Raw genomic sequence first — 17,903 nt, 5'->3', positions numbered from 1 at the left:
TTAGTAGTTCTGAATTTACTTTTTCTCAAATCTCATTACCTTCAATCTTAATTTCTGAAATGTTACGTTTCTGATCTTGAATAAAAATCTGTAAACATGATAATTCTGCTAAAATCTGCAAGGTAATAACATCTTCATTCTTAGATAGTTTTAAAGCTGCAAAAAGAAAGTCAAGTTGTAAAACAAAAAACTTTTAATAGTTACCTTACTCTACTTAAAATTAATTGAAATATCACAATAAATAATGATAATACTAAAGGAAAACTTGATTTGCAATTTAAACCGAAAGCATGCAATACATTTCCTAGTAAGTCAGGAATTCTAAAAAATAATCAAATCCAATGAAAACAAAGCCAAACAAAAGCAGAGACAAAATCAAAATAGTTCCTAGACAAAAATAGCATTTGAAACTAAGAAGTCATAAAAATCACAAATCTTTTGCAAATCAATGATTACAAGGCAATGCCTGTCATTATCAAACTAGCAACTTTTGACTACTTAAAAAAGGAAACTCTAATTAAAATATACGCTATCATTCAAGTTTTGTTAGTTCTATTTTTCTAATCTAAAATAATATTAAATGCATGAATTTTAATCAACACTAAATACTTCTACTGTATAATCTTCAACTAAAATGAATAAGATAAATAAAAGCCACTTTTTCTTCAGCAGTAATCACTTTACTATTATTTTTTATAATTAACCTAGCATATAATGAATGTTTCTAGGTATTAATCTAGGCAATAGAATTCTGAAGCCAATATTAAAAGTTAATAAAGCACGAGCCAAAATTTATGATCTAATTGGTAAAAACTTGAAGTTGAATATTAAAGAAACATACGTATTTTTCTAATAACCTCTCCTTTGTCTTCAGTCTCTGCAACATGCACTGGCGCTGATTTTTCCTCCAAATGTGGAAGGATATTATTAAAATAATTTATTGTATTCAGCAATGCTTCAGTATGTAAATGAATATCCAAGGAGGAAAAATTCACCTAAAGAACAAAGCTGATTTTAGTAATACAACAAGTATTTGTTTGCCTGTTCTGTTTTCTATGAGGTATAAAGGATATAACCTATAATATTCAATTTTTATCCTGAAGGATCTTATAGTTCTAGCTATAAAATAATTTTCACACTAATTTTCTTAAAAATATAGAAATATAATTACAAAGTAATTGTATTTATTAATAATTATAAGGTATTAATTTATAGTAGTATATGATGATACAGTTATTAACGAATATATTATTTATTTCCATAACAATAAAATAAATTACCATTCACATATACCTTAATCAGTTGCATAACATTATTATAGGTACTTTTCAAGTCAGGTAAATTCTTTTCAGCCTATACCAAGTGAAAAAAACACATCTGTTAGATTATCACAGGAAGACATATGTATATACAATTGCACAATGGTCCTAATACATTTATATAATTTTTCCAACTAGTTATATATATATATAATTACTTAACTCCTTCACCAGAACAAAAGAAATTTGGTAATAAGTACAGATTTCTGTGGCACATAGTATTCAATGTTACATACTATTTTGCTTATTATCAAGAGTGGAAATTTAGATATTATCAGAGGTGGAGGACAATTATTTAGTCATCAATAATTCTGTAAGGTGCTTTTTAAATCTTCCTATATGTTAAAATTTTGACAGAATTGTCTACGAAATATCAAATATCCTGTGTTATCTTTAGATTTGGAACACTTTTATAATATAAAAGCTTTTTAATTCATAAACAACAAAACTGCTAACATATCTATATCAATAATAGTAAAAATGGTCTAATAAGTGATATATGCTCATTCAGCATTATTCTTATTATAAAGAATAATAATTTATAATTAATAAAATCGTGTGGCATTTACATAAAAATAGGTCAAGAAAAATAAGGACTAAATCATATGTAGGCCACAGTACACATAAAAACTTAATGATTGGAGTTCCCATCATGGCTCAGTGGTTAAAGAATCCAACTAGGAACCATGAGGTTGTGGGTTCGGTCCCTGGCCTTGCTCAGTGGGTTAGGGATCCAGCGTTGCCGTGAGAGCTGTGGTATAGGTTGCAGACATGGCTCGGATCTTGTGTTGCTGCGGCTGTGGCATAGACCGGTGGCTACAGCTCCAATTCGACCCCTAGCCTGGGAACCTTCACATGCCGCAGGAGTGGCCCAAGAAATGGCAAAAAGCCAAAAAAAAAAAAAAAAAAAAAACTTAATGAATAAATGGTTATCATAAATCAATATACGAAAGTAATGGAGTCATTGATAGCAGGAATATTAGGTAACTTCAGACAATGGTGGGAAATCAAATAAAAGCTTTATCTTGTATCCTATACCACAATAAATTCCATCAAATTTGAAAAGTTTGTTGATAATCCTGATGGAGGGAGCCAAACCGTAGGTCATTTCTTTTAGAATATGGGCTGCTTATTATCTTCCTATATTAAGTGTTTGTAAATCACAAATATCTAATAGAAGATGACAAATCAAAAAATCCTTAAAGTTTTAGGAGTTATAAAGATCACATTAGAATGAAGATTAAACTGAATATTTCTAAACTTATAAAACTTGATTTTAATATTTCAACAGTATGCTTATCATAGCAAGCACATAAATCAAAATACTTGCCTTCACATATTCCAGTGTTAATAAATCTTCCATTGTGTTATCCAGTGTGGTAATTAAATAAACTGGTTTCTGGTTCGCATCTAAAAATAATTTCTAAAATTATTCTTTCACAGGAAAACTAATCAAAAGTAAATGTAGGCAATATTACTAATTACAGAATTAGCAAAAAAGGATTTCCTGTATCAACTCTGACCCTTGATTTCTATATTAGTCAAATCAGGTCACTCCTCTTCTACTTTAAACTAAAAATGTAGTTTTGTCTCATAATTCCCATCTCCCCTTATGCCACAATGCTGAAGACTCTTACCCTTCTAAATATATATATATATATTTTTTTTTTGCTATTTCTTTGGGCTGCTCCCTCGGCATATGGAGGTTCCCAGGCTAGGGGTCGAATCAGAGCTGTAGCCACCGGCCTACGCCAGAGCCACAGCAACGCGGGATCCAAGCCGCGTCTGCAACTTACACCACAGCTCACGGCAACGCCAGATCCTTAACCCACAGAGCAAGGGCAGGGACCGAACCCGCAACCTCATGGTTCCTAGTCAGATTCGTTAACCACTGCGCCACAACGGGAACTCCAATTTTTTTTTTGTCTTTTTGCTTTTCTGGGGCCGCTCCTGTGGCATATGGAGGTTCCCAGGCTAAGGATCCAATTGGAGCTGTTGCTACCAGCCTACGCCAGAGCCACAGCAACGCGGGATCCAAGCCACGTCTGCGACCTACACCACAGCTCACGGCAATGCCAGATCCTTAACCCACTGAGCAAGGCCAGGGATCGAACCCGAAACCTCATGGTTCCTAGACGGATTCGTTAACCACTGCGCCACAACGGTAACTCCCACCCTTCTAAATATAGACAGGAAGTGAGGTAGGAAAAAGGACATGAAGAGATTCTGGCCCTGAGTCACAGAAATAGCTGGAAAGAAAATTGTCAGAAACTCTGAAAACCTATACTGTAGAGAAAACACATCAGGTATTTGATGAAAAACTAATTTTTTCTGTATATTATACTTTAGATTAAAATAAACTATTACCATATTATCAGTCTTTACTAATTGTATTGTTGTTTCTACTCAAAATCCAAGAAAATAAATGAGGAAACTGCTGTTGAAGAGTATTTTGTATACAGTCTTTATAACTATCATCATCAAACTACTTATGGCTGGTCAAAATCAATGAGATACTGAAAGGAAAGACTACATACCAATCATACTATTCTTTATTGGGGGGGGGGGTCTTTTGTCTTTTCAGGGCCACACCCACAGCATACGGATGTTCCTAGGCTAGGGGTTGAATTGGAGCTACAGCCACTGGCCTACACCACAGCAACAGCAATACGGGATCCAAGCCGCATCTGCGACCAATACCATGACTCACAGCAATGCCAGATCGTTAACCCACTGAGCAAGGCCAGGGATTGAATCCACATTCTCATGGATACTAGTCGGGTTCATTAACCACTGAGCCACAACGGGAACTCCAATCATACTATTCTCAAGGGAAAAAAATGCAAAAAATTTCCATAGAATCCTCCAGATTTAAAAGCTTAAGTGAGTTCCCATTGCGGCTCAGCAGTAACAAAATGCCGACTAGCATTTATGAGGACGTGGGTTTGAACTCTGGCCTCGCTGAGTTAAGGATCTGTAAGGATCTGGCATTGCCATGAGCTGCAATGTGGGTTGCAGATGTGACTCAGATCTGGCATTGCTGTGACTGTGGTGGACGCTGGCAGGTGCAGCTCCAATTCAACCCCTAGCCTGGGAATTTCCATATGCTGTAGGTAAGGCCTTAAAAAAAAAAAAAAAAAAAAAAAAAAAAAAAGCTTATTAACACTCAAGTTAGCTTTCTACTGTAAATGCTAATCACATTTCAATTCTTAAGATGGTCCCCACTTTTTTCACACATTTAATTGATTCACTAAAAAATTATTTACTTTCTGATCGTTTACTTTATATAAGAGACTATGCTAGTCACTACTTCCTGTTCCTTCTAAGAAAACAGAAGCAAATATAGTACACAAATAGGTGTACTGATAATTGTTTATCCTGTTTTATGTGTGCAAAGGTTTTCTTATCCTTTGCTCTTAAGAAAACAAAAAAATTATAAAAAGCATCAATATTAAGAATTGCTATAATACTTCTGGATTATTGAACACTATCAAGTTGGTTCACTTTTCCTTCCAATTAATTACCAGAGCAAGCTTTGTTGATGTACAAAGCATAATAAAGCAGAGCCCTGTTATCTTCTATGTATGATAATTTTTTCAGGAAGAGATAATCATAACACAATTTATCACATACAAGTTCTCAAGGGCTATAGAACAAGTATAGCATACAAAACTAAAATGTATAAATCATATCCAACGACTAAGTTTTCAGACCTCAATACTTAATTGGCTTCCCAAAATACAAAGATCATATTTAATCCAGGGCTCACAAAAAGGGGGAAGTTTTCATATACGAGTTAACTGACCTTATTGCCTGGGAATGAGTTCCCAGAGAAGATGGCCTTCTCAAATCTTTGAGATGTATATAAGCATATTCCTCACCTTTCTTTCTTCCTTTATTTTTCTTTTTGCTTTTTAGGGCCACACCCACAGCATATAGAAGTTCTAGGCTAGGGATCGAATCGCAACTACAGCTGCTAGCCAGAGCCAGAGCCAGAGACACAGCCATGTGGGATCTGAGCCACGTCTGAGACCTACATCACAGCTCACAGCAAGACCAGATCCCCAACCCACAGAGTGAGGCTGGGGATCAAACCCCAAATCCTCATGGATACTAGTCAGATTCGTTTCCACTGTGCCACAAGAGGAACTCCCTCCTCACCTTTCTATTCCCATAGATAGTTCATTTTTACTTTAGTTCTCTAACTCCCTTATTTTCAGTAACTCATTCACTGGGGGAAGAAACTCCTAAATGAATTCAAAGGATCTGAATATAAGATAGCTTCAATTTAAAACAACTTATAAACATAAAAAAGTCAACCTTCAAAAGAACATCAGATTCCAGGACAGCCAAGGGTAAAGTACTTTTATACACATGTAAATAGAACACATTTATGTGATCTCAAAAACAAAGGAAAAGTTCTAACTTTAAGTTAAAAAATTTTTTAAGCCAACTGTACCAATAATCACTTTGAACATCAATAGCCTAAATGTACCAATTAAAAGGTAACAATTGCCAACGTGGATCAAAAAAAACAACATCCAAGTATATATTGTTCTATAAGAAACCCACTTTAAATACAAAAGTTAATATAGATTGATAGTAAACAAATGAAGACAAATATACTATGCTAACACTAATAAGAAAGCAGAGGCAGCTATATTAATTTTCATACAGAGCAGATGTCAAAGCAAACAAAAGTTAGGGATAAAGAAAGGTATTACATAATGATAAAGGGAACAATTCTCCATTAGGAGATAACAACCTTAAGGTGTATTTATCTAACAACAGACAACAAAAAAATGATAATACTGGAAGGAGAAACACATGACTCAATACCGCATTAGAACACTTGACACCATTCTATCAGAAATGGCGAGGTCCAGCAGAATAAAAAAAATCAGTAAGATATAGATGAGCTCAACACCATCAAGCAACTGGATATAATGGACATCTACAGAGTACTTCATCCAGTAAGAGCAGAATATTCCTTCCTAAGCTCACATGAAATATCCGCCAAGATCAACCACATTCTGAGCCATAAAGCACACCTTAACAGATTAAAAAAAAAAAAAAATCGAAATCATACAATGTCTCCATTCAATCCACAAGAGAATTAAAACAGAAATCATTAACAGAAATCCAGCTGGAGAATTCCAACGGTTTGGAGAATAAACACACTTCGAAACACATGGATCCAAAAAGAAAGGAAGAATTAAAAAAACATCTGGAAGTAAATGAAAATGAAAACATACCTAAGCAAAATCTGTGGACAACAGTGAAAGCTGCACTTAAAGGGAAACATAACACTTAGTACATATGTTAGGAAGGAAAATCTAAAATCAATAATCTATGCTTCCACATCTTAGGAAACTATAAAAAGAAGAAAACAAACCCAAAGTAAGTAAAAGTCAAGAAATAATAAAAGGTAGATCAGAAATCAATGAAACTGAAAACAATCATTAGAGAAAATCAAAGAAATCAAAAGTGGTTCTCTGGGGAAAAAAAATCAACAAAAAGTTATACATTTAGCCAGACTAACTTAGGAAAAAACAAAAAAGAGAACAAAAATTACTAATATTAGAAATCAGAGAGGATTATCAATATAGTATCATGATCATGAAATGAATAAAGAAATACCGTATTTCTTTAGTATTTCTCTTATATAGAAATACTATATACTCGTTATCACCTCTGCCCACCAATTTAATAAACTAATAAAACAGAACAATTCTTTGGAAGACATACTTTACCAAACCCACGCAATAATAAACAACCTGAATATCTTTCAAAGAAATTAAGTCAATAATTAATAACCTTCCAAAACAGAAAGACAAAGCACAAGGCCAAGATGCATTCACTAGAGAACGCTAAAATAACATTTAAGGAAGATACTATACCAATTCTCTACAATCTCTTTCAGAGTGTAGAAAGAGAATACTTACTTACTCTACGAAACCTGAAATACCCTAAACAAACATACAGACTGAAAAAAAAAAAAAAAAGAGTTGGGGAAGGGAAGAAGAGAAAGGATAGGGACTTTCATTAACACAGACGCAATAATGTTTAACAAAATAAGAAGAAATTAAATTCAACAGTGTGGAAAAAAATTATGCACCATGACCAAGTAGGATTTACCCTAAGATGATAGGCTGGCTCAACATTCGAAAGCCAACTGAGATACCCCATCACATCCACAGGCTAAAGAAGAAAAACCATATAATCATATAACTGAGGCAGAAAAATCCTTGAACAATATCCAAAAACCATCATGATAAAACCTCTCTGCAAACTAGGAATAAAAGAAAACTCCCTCAGAGTTCCCACTGTGGCTCTGCAATAACAAACCCGACTAGTATTTACAAGGATGAGGGTCCCATCCCTGGGCTCGCTCAGTGGGTTAAGGATCTGGTGTTGCAATGAGCTGTGGTTGCAGATTCGGCTCAGATCTGGTGTTGCTGTGGCTGTGGCATAGGCCGGCAGCTGCAGCTCTGATTCGACGGCTAGCCCAGACACGTCCATGTGCCGCAGGTGCAGCCCTAAAAAACAAAAAAAAGAAAAAAAGGAGAGAACTCCCTCAACTTGACAAGTGTTATCTTTGAAATTACCTATAGTTGACATCATCAACATCACTTAATGGTAAGAAACTCAAAGCTTTCACACAAGGAACAATGTAAAGATGTCCCACAACTCTTGCCACCAATTTTTGCATTGTACTGGAAATTTTGCCAAATGCAGTAAGGAAAGAAGTAAAAGGCATACAGACTGGGATGGAAGACATAAAGTTGTCTCTGTAGATTACATGATCCAATTTGTACAAAATTCAAAACAATCAACAATAAAAAAAACTCCTGGTACTGCAAACTATTACATTTAAAATGGACAGGCAATGAGATCCTACTGTATGCCGCAGGGAAATATATCCCATCTCTTGGGATAGAACATGACGGAAGATAATGAGAAAAAGAATGTATATATATGTATGGCTGAGGCACTCAGTTTGCTGTACTGCAGAAATTGGTACAACATTGTAAATCAACTATATTTTATTTTTTATTTTTTTGTCTTTTTGTTTTTTCTATGGCCACACTAACAGCATATGGAGATTCCAGGCTAGGGGTACAATTGGAGCCGTAGCTGCCAGCCTACACCAGAGCCACACCAACGTGGGATCTGACTGCATCTGCAACCTACACCACAGCTCAGGCAATGCTGGATCCTTAAACCACTGAGCAAGGCCAGGGATTGAACCCGCAACCTCATGGTTCCTAGTCAGATTGGTTAACCACTGAGCCAAGACAGGAACTCCAATCAACTAGACTTTAATTTAAAAAAAAAAAAAAAAAAAAAAACTCCTTAAACTAATAAACCTATTTATACTAAGGTTGTAGGATACAAGTCAACTGTTCTCATATATATCAAAATGGACAAAGTGGAATTTGAAATTAAAAACAAAATTTTTATTTACATTAGCACCCCAAAAATGTAGCTCTTAGGGAAAAAATATGTACAAGAATTATATGAAGAAAACTATAAAACTCTAATGAGTAAGGTCAAAATCCAAAAAATGGAGATAGACACACTTTTATTGACAGGAAAACAATAGTATCAGGAAAACAACAGTATCAAAATGTTAGTTATTCCTAACCCTGTCTATAGCTTCAATGCAACTGAAGGTCCTTGACTTAAGATGGTTCATATCATGAAAGTTTAAAGAAAAAAAAAAAAAAAAAGATAAACTTACAACCATGTACCCTTACAATAATTCTGTTTTTCACTTTCAGTATTTAATAAATTATATGAGACAGTCTTCACTTTATAATAAAACAGACGTTGTGTTAGGAGATACTGCCCAACAGTAGGCAAATGTAAGTGTTCTAAGGATGTTTAAAATATGCTAGCCTGGGAGTTCCCGTTGTGGCTCAGTGGTTAACGAATCCGACTAGGAACAATGAGGTTGTGGGTTCGATCCCTGGCCTTGCTCAGTGGGTTAAGGATCCAGCGTTGCCGTGAGCTGTGGTGTAGGTCGCAGAGGCAGCTCTGATCCCGTGTTGCTGTGGCTGTGGCATAGGCCAGCGGCTACAGCTCCAATTCGACCCCTAGCCTAGGAACCTCCATATGCTGCAGGAGCGGCCCAAGAAATGGCACAAGGACAAAAAAAAAAAGACAAAAAAAAAAAAAAATGCTAGGCTGAGCTGAGATGTTTGCTATATCAGGGGAATTAAATGAATTTCAACAAACAATGTCTCTAACTTACAATGGTTTATCATCATATAATACTGTCAAAAGTCAAGCCAGATCTATATTAAAGGAGAAGAATAAGTTGAAGGACTGACACTACATGACTTTAGAACTGGTAACTGTGGTTTTAGCAAAAGAACAGAGAAAACGTATCAACGGACCAGAACAGAGAGTCCAGAAATAGACTTCCATAAACATACACAACTGATCTTGGACTAGGAGCAAAAACAACACAATGGAGAAAGACAAGTCTTTTTCAACAAACACTGATGGACTACATATACATCCACATGCAAAAAAACCGAGAATCTAGAAATAGACCTCACGCCCTTCACAAAAACTAACTCAAAATGGACCACACATCTGCAGGTAAAATACACAACTATTAAGTTTCAATACCTAGACATCCTTGGATTAGCAATGGCTTTTTAGATATAACACCAAAGGCATGATCAAGAAAAAAATTAATAAACGGGGCTTCCCTAAAACTAAAAATTCTGCTCTGTAAAAGGCTATAAGAGGATGAAAAAAACTGCAAAATATATATATGATTGGAGTTCCCGTCGTGGCGCAGTGGTTAACGAATCCGACTAGGAACCATGAGGTTGCGGGTTCGGGTTCGGTCCCTGCCCTTGCTCAGTGGGTTAATGATCCGGCGTTGCCGTGAGCTGTGGTGTAGGTTGCAGACGCGGCTCGGATCCTGCGTTGCTGTGGCTCTGGTGTAGGCCGGTGGCTACAGCTCCGATTAGACCCCTAGCCTGGGAACCTCCATATGCCGTGGGAGCGGCCCAAAGAAATAGCAAAAAGACAAAAAAAAAAAAAAAAAATATATATATATATATATATAACTATTATCCAAATACACAAAGAATTCTTAAAAATTCAGCAAGAAAACGAACACTACAATTAAAAAAAAATGCCAAAAACTTTAATAACAGAGACCTCACCAAAGAACACAAACAGGTGGCATATAAACTCATGAAAGATGCTCTATATCTTTTAATCAGGGGAATGAAACAGCAGGTATGCTATACGACTTATCAGAATTCTCAAAATCCAAGATATTAACACCAAATACTAGCAAGAATGTGGAGCTACAGGGATTCTCATTCATTACCAAGGAGAATAGTAAATAAATGGTACAGCCACTTTAGAGACTGACAGTTTCTTTTTTTTTTTTTTTTTTCTTTTTTTGCCTCTTCTAGGACTGCACCAGCAGCATATGGAGGTTCCCAGGCTAGGGGTCCAAATGGAGTTATAGCCGCTGGCCTATGCCAGAGCCACAACAACGCTAGATCCAAGCCGAGTCTGCGACATATACCACAGCTCACGGCAACGCCAGATCCTTAACCCACTCAGCAAGGCCAGGAATCAAACCCGCAACCTCATTGTTCCTAGTCGGATTCGTTAACCACTGAGCCACGACAGGAACTCCGACTGTTTCTTGTAAAACTAAACATTTACTTACTATCAGACTCAACAGTTGTTGTGCTCCTTGGTATCCACCCAAAGGAACTAAAAACTTATGTCTAAATAGAAACTTGCATATGGATGTAAACTCAGAATTGGTAAAATGGAAGCAACCAATGTGTACTTGGGTACTTGAATGGATAAATACACTGTAGTACATCACATAATGGATTATTTTTCAGTGAACTATCAAGTCATGAAAAAACACAGCAGTAACTTAAATAACTATTCGTAACTGAAAGAAGCCAGTCTGAAAAGTCTGGCTACTATACAATTCCAACTATATGACAATCCAGAGAAGGCAAAACTGTGGACAAAATAAAAGCATGAGATCAGGGGAAGCCAAGAAAGGATGAATAGGTGGATCACAGAGGACTTTTAAGGCAATGAAACCACTGTGCATGATATGATATTGGATACATGTCATTATACAAATCCTTCAAATGCACAACACCACATTGAACCAAGTAAACAACAGACTTTGGATATAGTCTGTCAATGCAGGTTCATCAACTGCAACAAATGTAACCACAGTGGTGAAGAATAGTTATACTGGGAGAGGCTATTCATGTATAGGGATATAAGCGAAATCTCTGCATCAACTGTGCACTGAATTGTGCTCTAAAAATAACGTCTATTAAAATAATTTTAATGTCATCTCCATACATAATGTTCTTATGTGGCAACAGAGTATAATGAAATCAGACTAATGAATAATTTGCCTTTTGCTTTAATTGAGGTACAAATGACATAAAACAAAGTATTAGCTTCAGGTTTATAAAGGGATTCCTTATTAATATACATTGTGAAATGACAACCATAATAAGTTTCGTTAACATCTGTCCTCACACTTACTTAGAAAATTTTTTCTGTTGTTCCTGTTGTGGCACAGTGGAAATGAATCCGACTAGGAACTATGAGGTTGAGGGTTCAATCCCTGGCCTCACTTATTGATTAGGGATCTGGCGTTGCCACGAGCTGTGGTGTAAGTTGAAGATGTTGCTAGGATTTGGCGTTGCTGTGGCCCTGGTCCCGGCGTGGGCCGGCAGCAACAGCTCCAATTCGACTCCTAGCCTGGAAACCACCATGTGCTATGAGTGCAGCCCTAAAAAGGCAAAAAAAAAAAAAAAAGAAGAAAAAATTTTCTTGTGGCGTTCCCATCATGGTGCAGCAGAAATGAATCTAAGAACTATGAGGCTGTGGGTTTGATCCCGGCCTCACTCAGTGGGTTAGGGATCCAGCGTTACCGTGAGCTGTGGTGTAGGTCACAGACATGACTTGGATCTGGCATTGCTGTAGCTGCCGGCTGCTACAGCTCCGTTTAGACCCCTAGCCTGGGAACCTCCATAGGCCATGGGTGCGGCCCTAAAAAGACCAGAAAATTTTTTCTTGTGATGAGTATTTTAAGATTTACTGTTTTAGCAACTTTCAAATATGCAATACAGTATTATTAACTATAGTTATCATGCTGTACTTTACATCTCTGGACCTATTTACTTTGTAAATTGAAGTTTGTACCTTTGAGCCCCCTCTACACATTTTGTGCAGCTCCTACCACCCTAGCCCTGGCATTGACCAGTCTGTTCTCTGCATTACTTTGGTGTTTTGTTCTGTTTAAGATTTCGTATGAGATCATATTGTGTCTTTCTCTATATGACTTATTTCACTTACAATAATGCCTTCGAGGTCCATTCATGATGTCACAAATGGCAAGATTTAATTGCGTTTTACAGCTGAATGGCATTGTATGATATCTATATACTACATCTTTATCCTTTCACCAATCAATGGACACTTGGGTTGTTTTCATATCTTTGCTATTGTGAATAATGCTTCAATGAATGTGAGGATGAACATATCTTTTCAAGTGAGTGTTTTTGCTTTCTTCAGATAAATACTCAGAAGTAGAACTTGCAGGTTAGATAATTCTACTTTTAGTATTTGAGGAATTTCAAATTTCAATACTGTTTTCTATACTGCCTGCACCAATTTACATTCTCACCAACTAAGCACAAGGAATCCCTTTTTCCAGATCTTCACCAACACTTTTTACTGCTTGTCTTTTTGATAACAGCCATTCTAACACGTGTGAGGTGATAGCTCATGGTCTTGACTGGCATTACCCTCATGATTAGTGAGTTGAGCATCTTTTAATGAACCTGTGGGCTGGTTTTATGTCTTCTTTGGAAAAATGCCTATAAAGATCCTCTGTTCATTTTTAAATTAGACTGTTTTTTTAATTGAGTTGTACGAGCTTTTAATTATTTAAGATATTAACACCTTATCATATATATGAATTACTATTATATAATCCTATGCCATAGAGTGCCTTTTCAGTTAGTTGATGGTTTCCTGTGCTACACAAAAGACTTTTAGTTTGATGTAGTCACATTTATTTTTCCTTTTATTGCCTTTGCTTGTGGGAATGAGAACCAAAAATCATTACCACAACCAATGTCAAGAAGCTGGCTATGTATTCTTCTAGAAGTTCTGGTTTCAGGTCTTACATTCATATCTTTAATCCATTCTGAGTTAATTTTTGTTTATGATATGAGATAGTAATGCATTTTCATTCTTTTGCATGTGGCTATCTCATTTTCCCAGCACAATTCAAAAAGACTACCCTCTCCTCAATGTATATTCTTGGTTCCTTTGTCATAAATTAATTGACCATGGATGTTTAGGCTTATTTCTGGACTCTCTATCTTGTTCCACTGACCACTGGGTCTCTTTTTATGCCAGTACCATGCTGATTAGACATCTATAGCTTTGTAATATAGTTAAAAATCAGGGAGCATGATGACTCCAGCTTTGTCCTTCTCAAGATTGCTCTGGCTATCTGGGGGTCTCTCATGTTTTCATATAAATGTTATAATTACTTGTTCTTGTTCTATGAAAAATGCCATTGGTATTTTGATAGAGATTGCATGGTATCTGTAGATTACCTTGGGTAGTATGGATATTTTAATAATATTAATTATTCCAGTTCATGAGATACACAGATCTTTCCATTTATTTGTGCCATCTTCAAATGCTTTCATCAATGTCTTATAGCTTTTAGTGGATAGGTCTTGTATTTCCTTGGTTAAATTTATTCCAAGGTATTTTGTCATTTTTGATGCAATTGTAAATTGAATTATTTTCTTAATTCAAATATTTTTGTTGATTTTGTATTCTACAACTTTAACAAATTTGTTTACTAGTCCTAACAATTTTTTGGTGGAGTCTTTGGAGTTTTTGTACACCTAATATTGTGTCTTCTACAATGTAGTGACAGTTTTACTACTGGGTCAATTAATAATTGAAAAAGAAATAAAAAATACTTTTAAGACAAATGAAAATAGAAATACAACATACCAAAAGCAGCAAAAGCAGTTCTAAGACAGAATAGCATAGATGCCTACTTTAAAAAATAAGAAAGCGCTCAAACAACTTTTACACCTCAAGGTGGAAAAAAAAACCAAAATTCAAAGTTAATAGAAGTAAAAAATAAAGAGCAGAGTAGAAATAAATGAAATAGAAACTAAAAAGAAAACAGTAAAGACTAATGTAACTTAACAGCTGGACAAAACTGACAAGCCTTTAGCTAGACTCGCCATGAAAAAGAAAGGGCTCAAACAAATATAATCAGTTATTAAGATGTAATAACTGATACCACAGAAACATAAAGACCCATACAGGACATATTTATATGTTAACAAATTGGACAACACAGAAGAAATGGATAACTTCTAGAAACAGATAACCTTCCAAAAGAGAATCATCCACAAATAAAAAATCTGAATAAAGCAATAACTTCTAAGGAAACTGAAACAAAACTGTCCAACAAACAAAAAATAAAAATTCAGGAACAGATGGCCTCACTGGTTAATTATATCAAAAACTTAAAGAGAACTAATACCAATCCATTCTAAAACACCTCCAAAAAAAGCAGAAGAGGAAGAACCACTTCCAAACTTATTTTATGAAGCCAGCATTACCCTGAAACCAAAACCAGACAAGGACACCACAAGAAAAGAAAATTATTGGTCAATATCTCTGATGAATATAGATGGAAAAAATCCTCAACAAAATATTAGCACACCAAATTTAACAATTCATTACAAGGCTCAAACACCATGATCTAGTGGGATTTGTTCCAAGGATGCAAGTATGATTCAATATCTACAAATTCATTGATAGGCCATTCTGACAAAATAAAGAATAAAAATCATACGATCATCTCAGTAGATGCAGAAAAAGCATCTGACAAAATTCAACATCCATTTAGGATAAAAACTTTTGCAGGATTAGAGGGAATGTATCTCAACATAATAAAGGTCATATGTAACAAGCCCACAGCTAAGATACTACTCCACAGTGAAAAGCTGAATGCTTTTCCTCTAAGATCAAGGACAAGACAAGGATGCTGACTCTTGCCACTTTTATTCAACATAATATTGGGAGTACTAGCCACAGCAATTAGACAAGAAAAAGAAATAAAAAGCATCCCATGGACAAATGAATGGTCTGTCTTAATATTCTGATGGAATTGATGAACCATTCAGAATTATGTTTCAAGGAAAAACCCCAAAATGTAAAGCAGAAAATAAAAATAACACTCTTCTGGCAGGTCCCATTGTGGCAAATGGAAATCAATCTGACTAGAATCCATGGGGATGAGGGTTCAATCCCTGGCCTCGCTCAGTGGATTGGGGATCCTGTGTTGCTGTGAGCTGGGGTGCAAGTGGCAGAATAGGCTTGGATCCTGCACTGCTGTGGCTGTGGTGTAAGCCAGCAGTTGTAGCTCTGTTTCGATCCCTAGCCTGGGAACTTCCATGTGCCAGGGGTAAGGCCCTAAAAAACAAAATCTATCTAGATATCTATCTCTACTAAATGTCTACTATAGCAAATATTTTCTAAGATATTATATAATTTATATGTTATGATTTGGGATATAAATTGTTTATGGTAGGCAGAATAATTACTTACCCCTCCCACAAGGATGTCCATGCTCTAATCCCCCCAAAATTATCTTAGTTTTTAAGAGTGGAAGCAATAAAATAATGAGACATTACAACATGAAAAGGTCTAATACCTCATAATGGTTCTAGTTTAAAAAACTATGTTCAAGGACCTAGAGAGGCCTATAGGCAAGAAGACTAGTCTTCACTTTAGAGGGAGCTAGAAAACATACTTAAATCACATGGAACTGAATTCTGCCAACACCTGAGTAAGCAAGGACAGATATCTTCCACTATAGCCTCCCAAAAGGCAGTCCTGTTGACATCTTGATTTTTGCCTGTTGAGACTTGTGTCAGACATCTGATCTCCAGAACTTTAATAAGTTCATGTTAAACTGCTACGATATCAATAGGAACTAATATAATATTAAAATTTAAATTATTTTCTTTCTACTCTAACCCCTACATTCCAAAGTATAATATGAAAGTTGAAGAGTAACTCGTGTTTTTTTGATAATATTTTATTAAATGTACTGACTGACTAAACATCTAGAGAATTTAAAACTCCCTAGAAGGTAATCAAACAATAAAATTAATTAATTCGTCATTTAAAACAGAGATTCTTACCGAAATATTCTGGGCATTTTAAGCAGACCTCTTTCAAAAAGGCATTTGCTTTCAAATCAAATGTTCTAAACTCAATGTCTGTGCCCAATCCTAAGACATCAATTTCTACCACAGGTACTTCACAATCTCCAACAGGGTGACAAAACTGAATAAAAACCTGGAGGAGAAAAAGAAACACCACTAGAAGTTTATGTGGATGATGATTACATATGGATTTGTGAAGCTTACATATGAAATGAATGATACGTATTTAAATTTTCAGAAAGATTTTATACACACACATACATATACAATCCACACACTGTACAATTATTTTCAATAAATATATACCAAATAACAATACATCTGAACCCTTATTTCCTGATTAAGGAAGTTAATCCTCAAAGAAAGGGGAGGGAGAACTGCAAAGGAACATCTAGATTCAGCTTAAATAGGATGAAAACAACATTGCTTATGAGTAATGAGACTATATAAATAAGCTGTGAATAGTGGAAATGACCAATGATTTAAATAAGCCATATTAATTTTATCATGGTACATATAATACATACCTCTGGCACTTCAAATCTTATTTTATACTCAATCATATTTTTTGAATAATCCAGCTTTTGAAGTTTTTTCTGTTGAGGATATTTAACGCTAGCTGGAAACTGAACAGGCTCTTCCAAGGGACTACATGGTGCATCAAAAAACTCCTCATCATCTGAATCTAAATATATCAGGACATTTTATAAGTCAATAATCAGAATGATTGATTTAATAATAATATTTTAATAATTTTTCTGAAATAAATATGAACACTAAAAAACTATTTCAAAAAAACCAAATGTAAGGATGAGAAAATAGAAAAGGATATAGAGATTATATCTGAAAGAATAACATTCTTGATGACAAAAATATGGAAAATTACAAAATGTAATCTTTAGCTTAATGAGCATCACCTTTAAAATCTCTAGTCTAAAAATTGCTAAGGAAAATTTTATAGCAAATGCCAATGTCAATCATTACATACATAATGAATACTCAAAGAAACACACTAATATGCTCACTCTACCTGGAAAGCAAAATAGCACTTAGTTACAAACTCTGCAGTATTAAAAGCAGAAGGCAGCCCCTGAAGTTTGAATGGAGAAACTGAAGTCAAGTGCTACTTCACAGGTATATGAATAAACAGGAATAAATATATGATAATAAAATTTCTACAACATGTTCTTAAAAAGACCCAAAATCCAGTAAAACCATTAAAAGAATGTTTAAAGCAAATTAAAACCATCTAAGAATATCCCTAAGAACATAAGGTTGA

General features: G+C 35.2%; 1 protein-coding gene across 1 annotated transcript in view; it reads right to left on the bottom strand.

Annotated features, from left to right (window-relative positions):
- The window catches only part of VPS13A (vacuolar protein sorting 13 homolog A), a 262,005-nt gene that overhangs the window by 149,347 nt on the left and 94,755 nt on the right, over positions 1-17,903 (bottom strand). The window contains 6 exon segments of the mRNA XM_021065108.1: positions 40-156; positions 842-995; positions 1,294-1,353; positions 2,650-2,729; positions 16,601-16,757; positions 17,152-17,309. Coding sequence (XP_020920767.1) covers positions 40-156; positions 842-995; positions 1,294-1,353; positions 2,650-2,729; positions 16,601-16,757; positions 17,152-17,309 — 726 coding nt within the window.

This window comes from Sus scrofa, chromosome 1 (assembly GCF_000003025.6).
Source record: "Sus scrofa isolate TJ Tabasco breed Duroc chromosome 1, Sscrofa11.1, whole genome shotgun sequence".
Taxonomy (NCBI): Eukaryota; Metazoa; Chordata; class Mammalia; order Artiodactyla; family Suidae; genus Sus; species Sus scrofa.
Note: the sequence above shows the minus strand (reverse complement) of the source record. Positions and strands in the feature narration are given on the sequence as shown.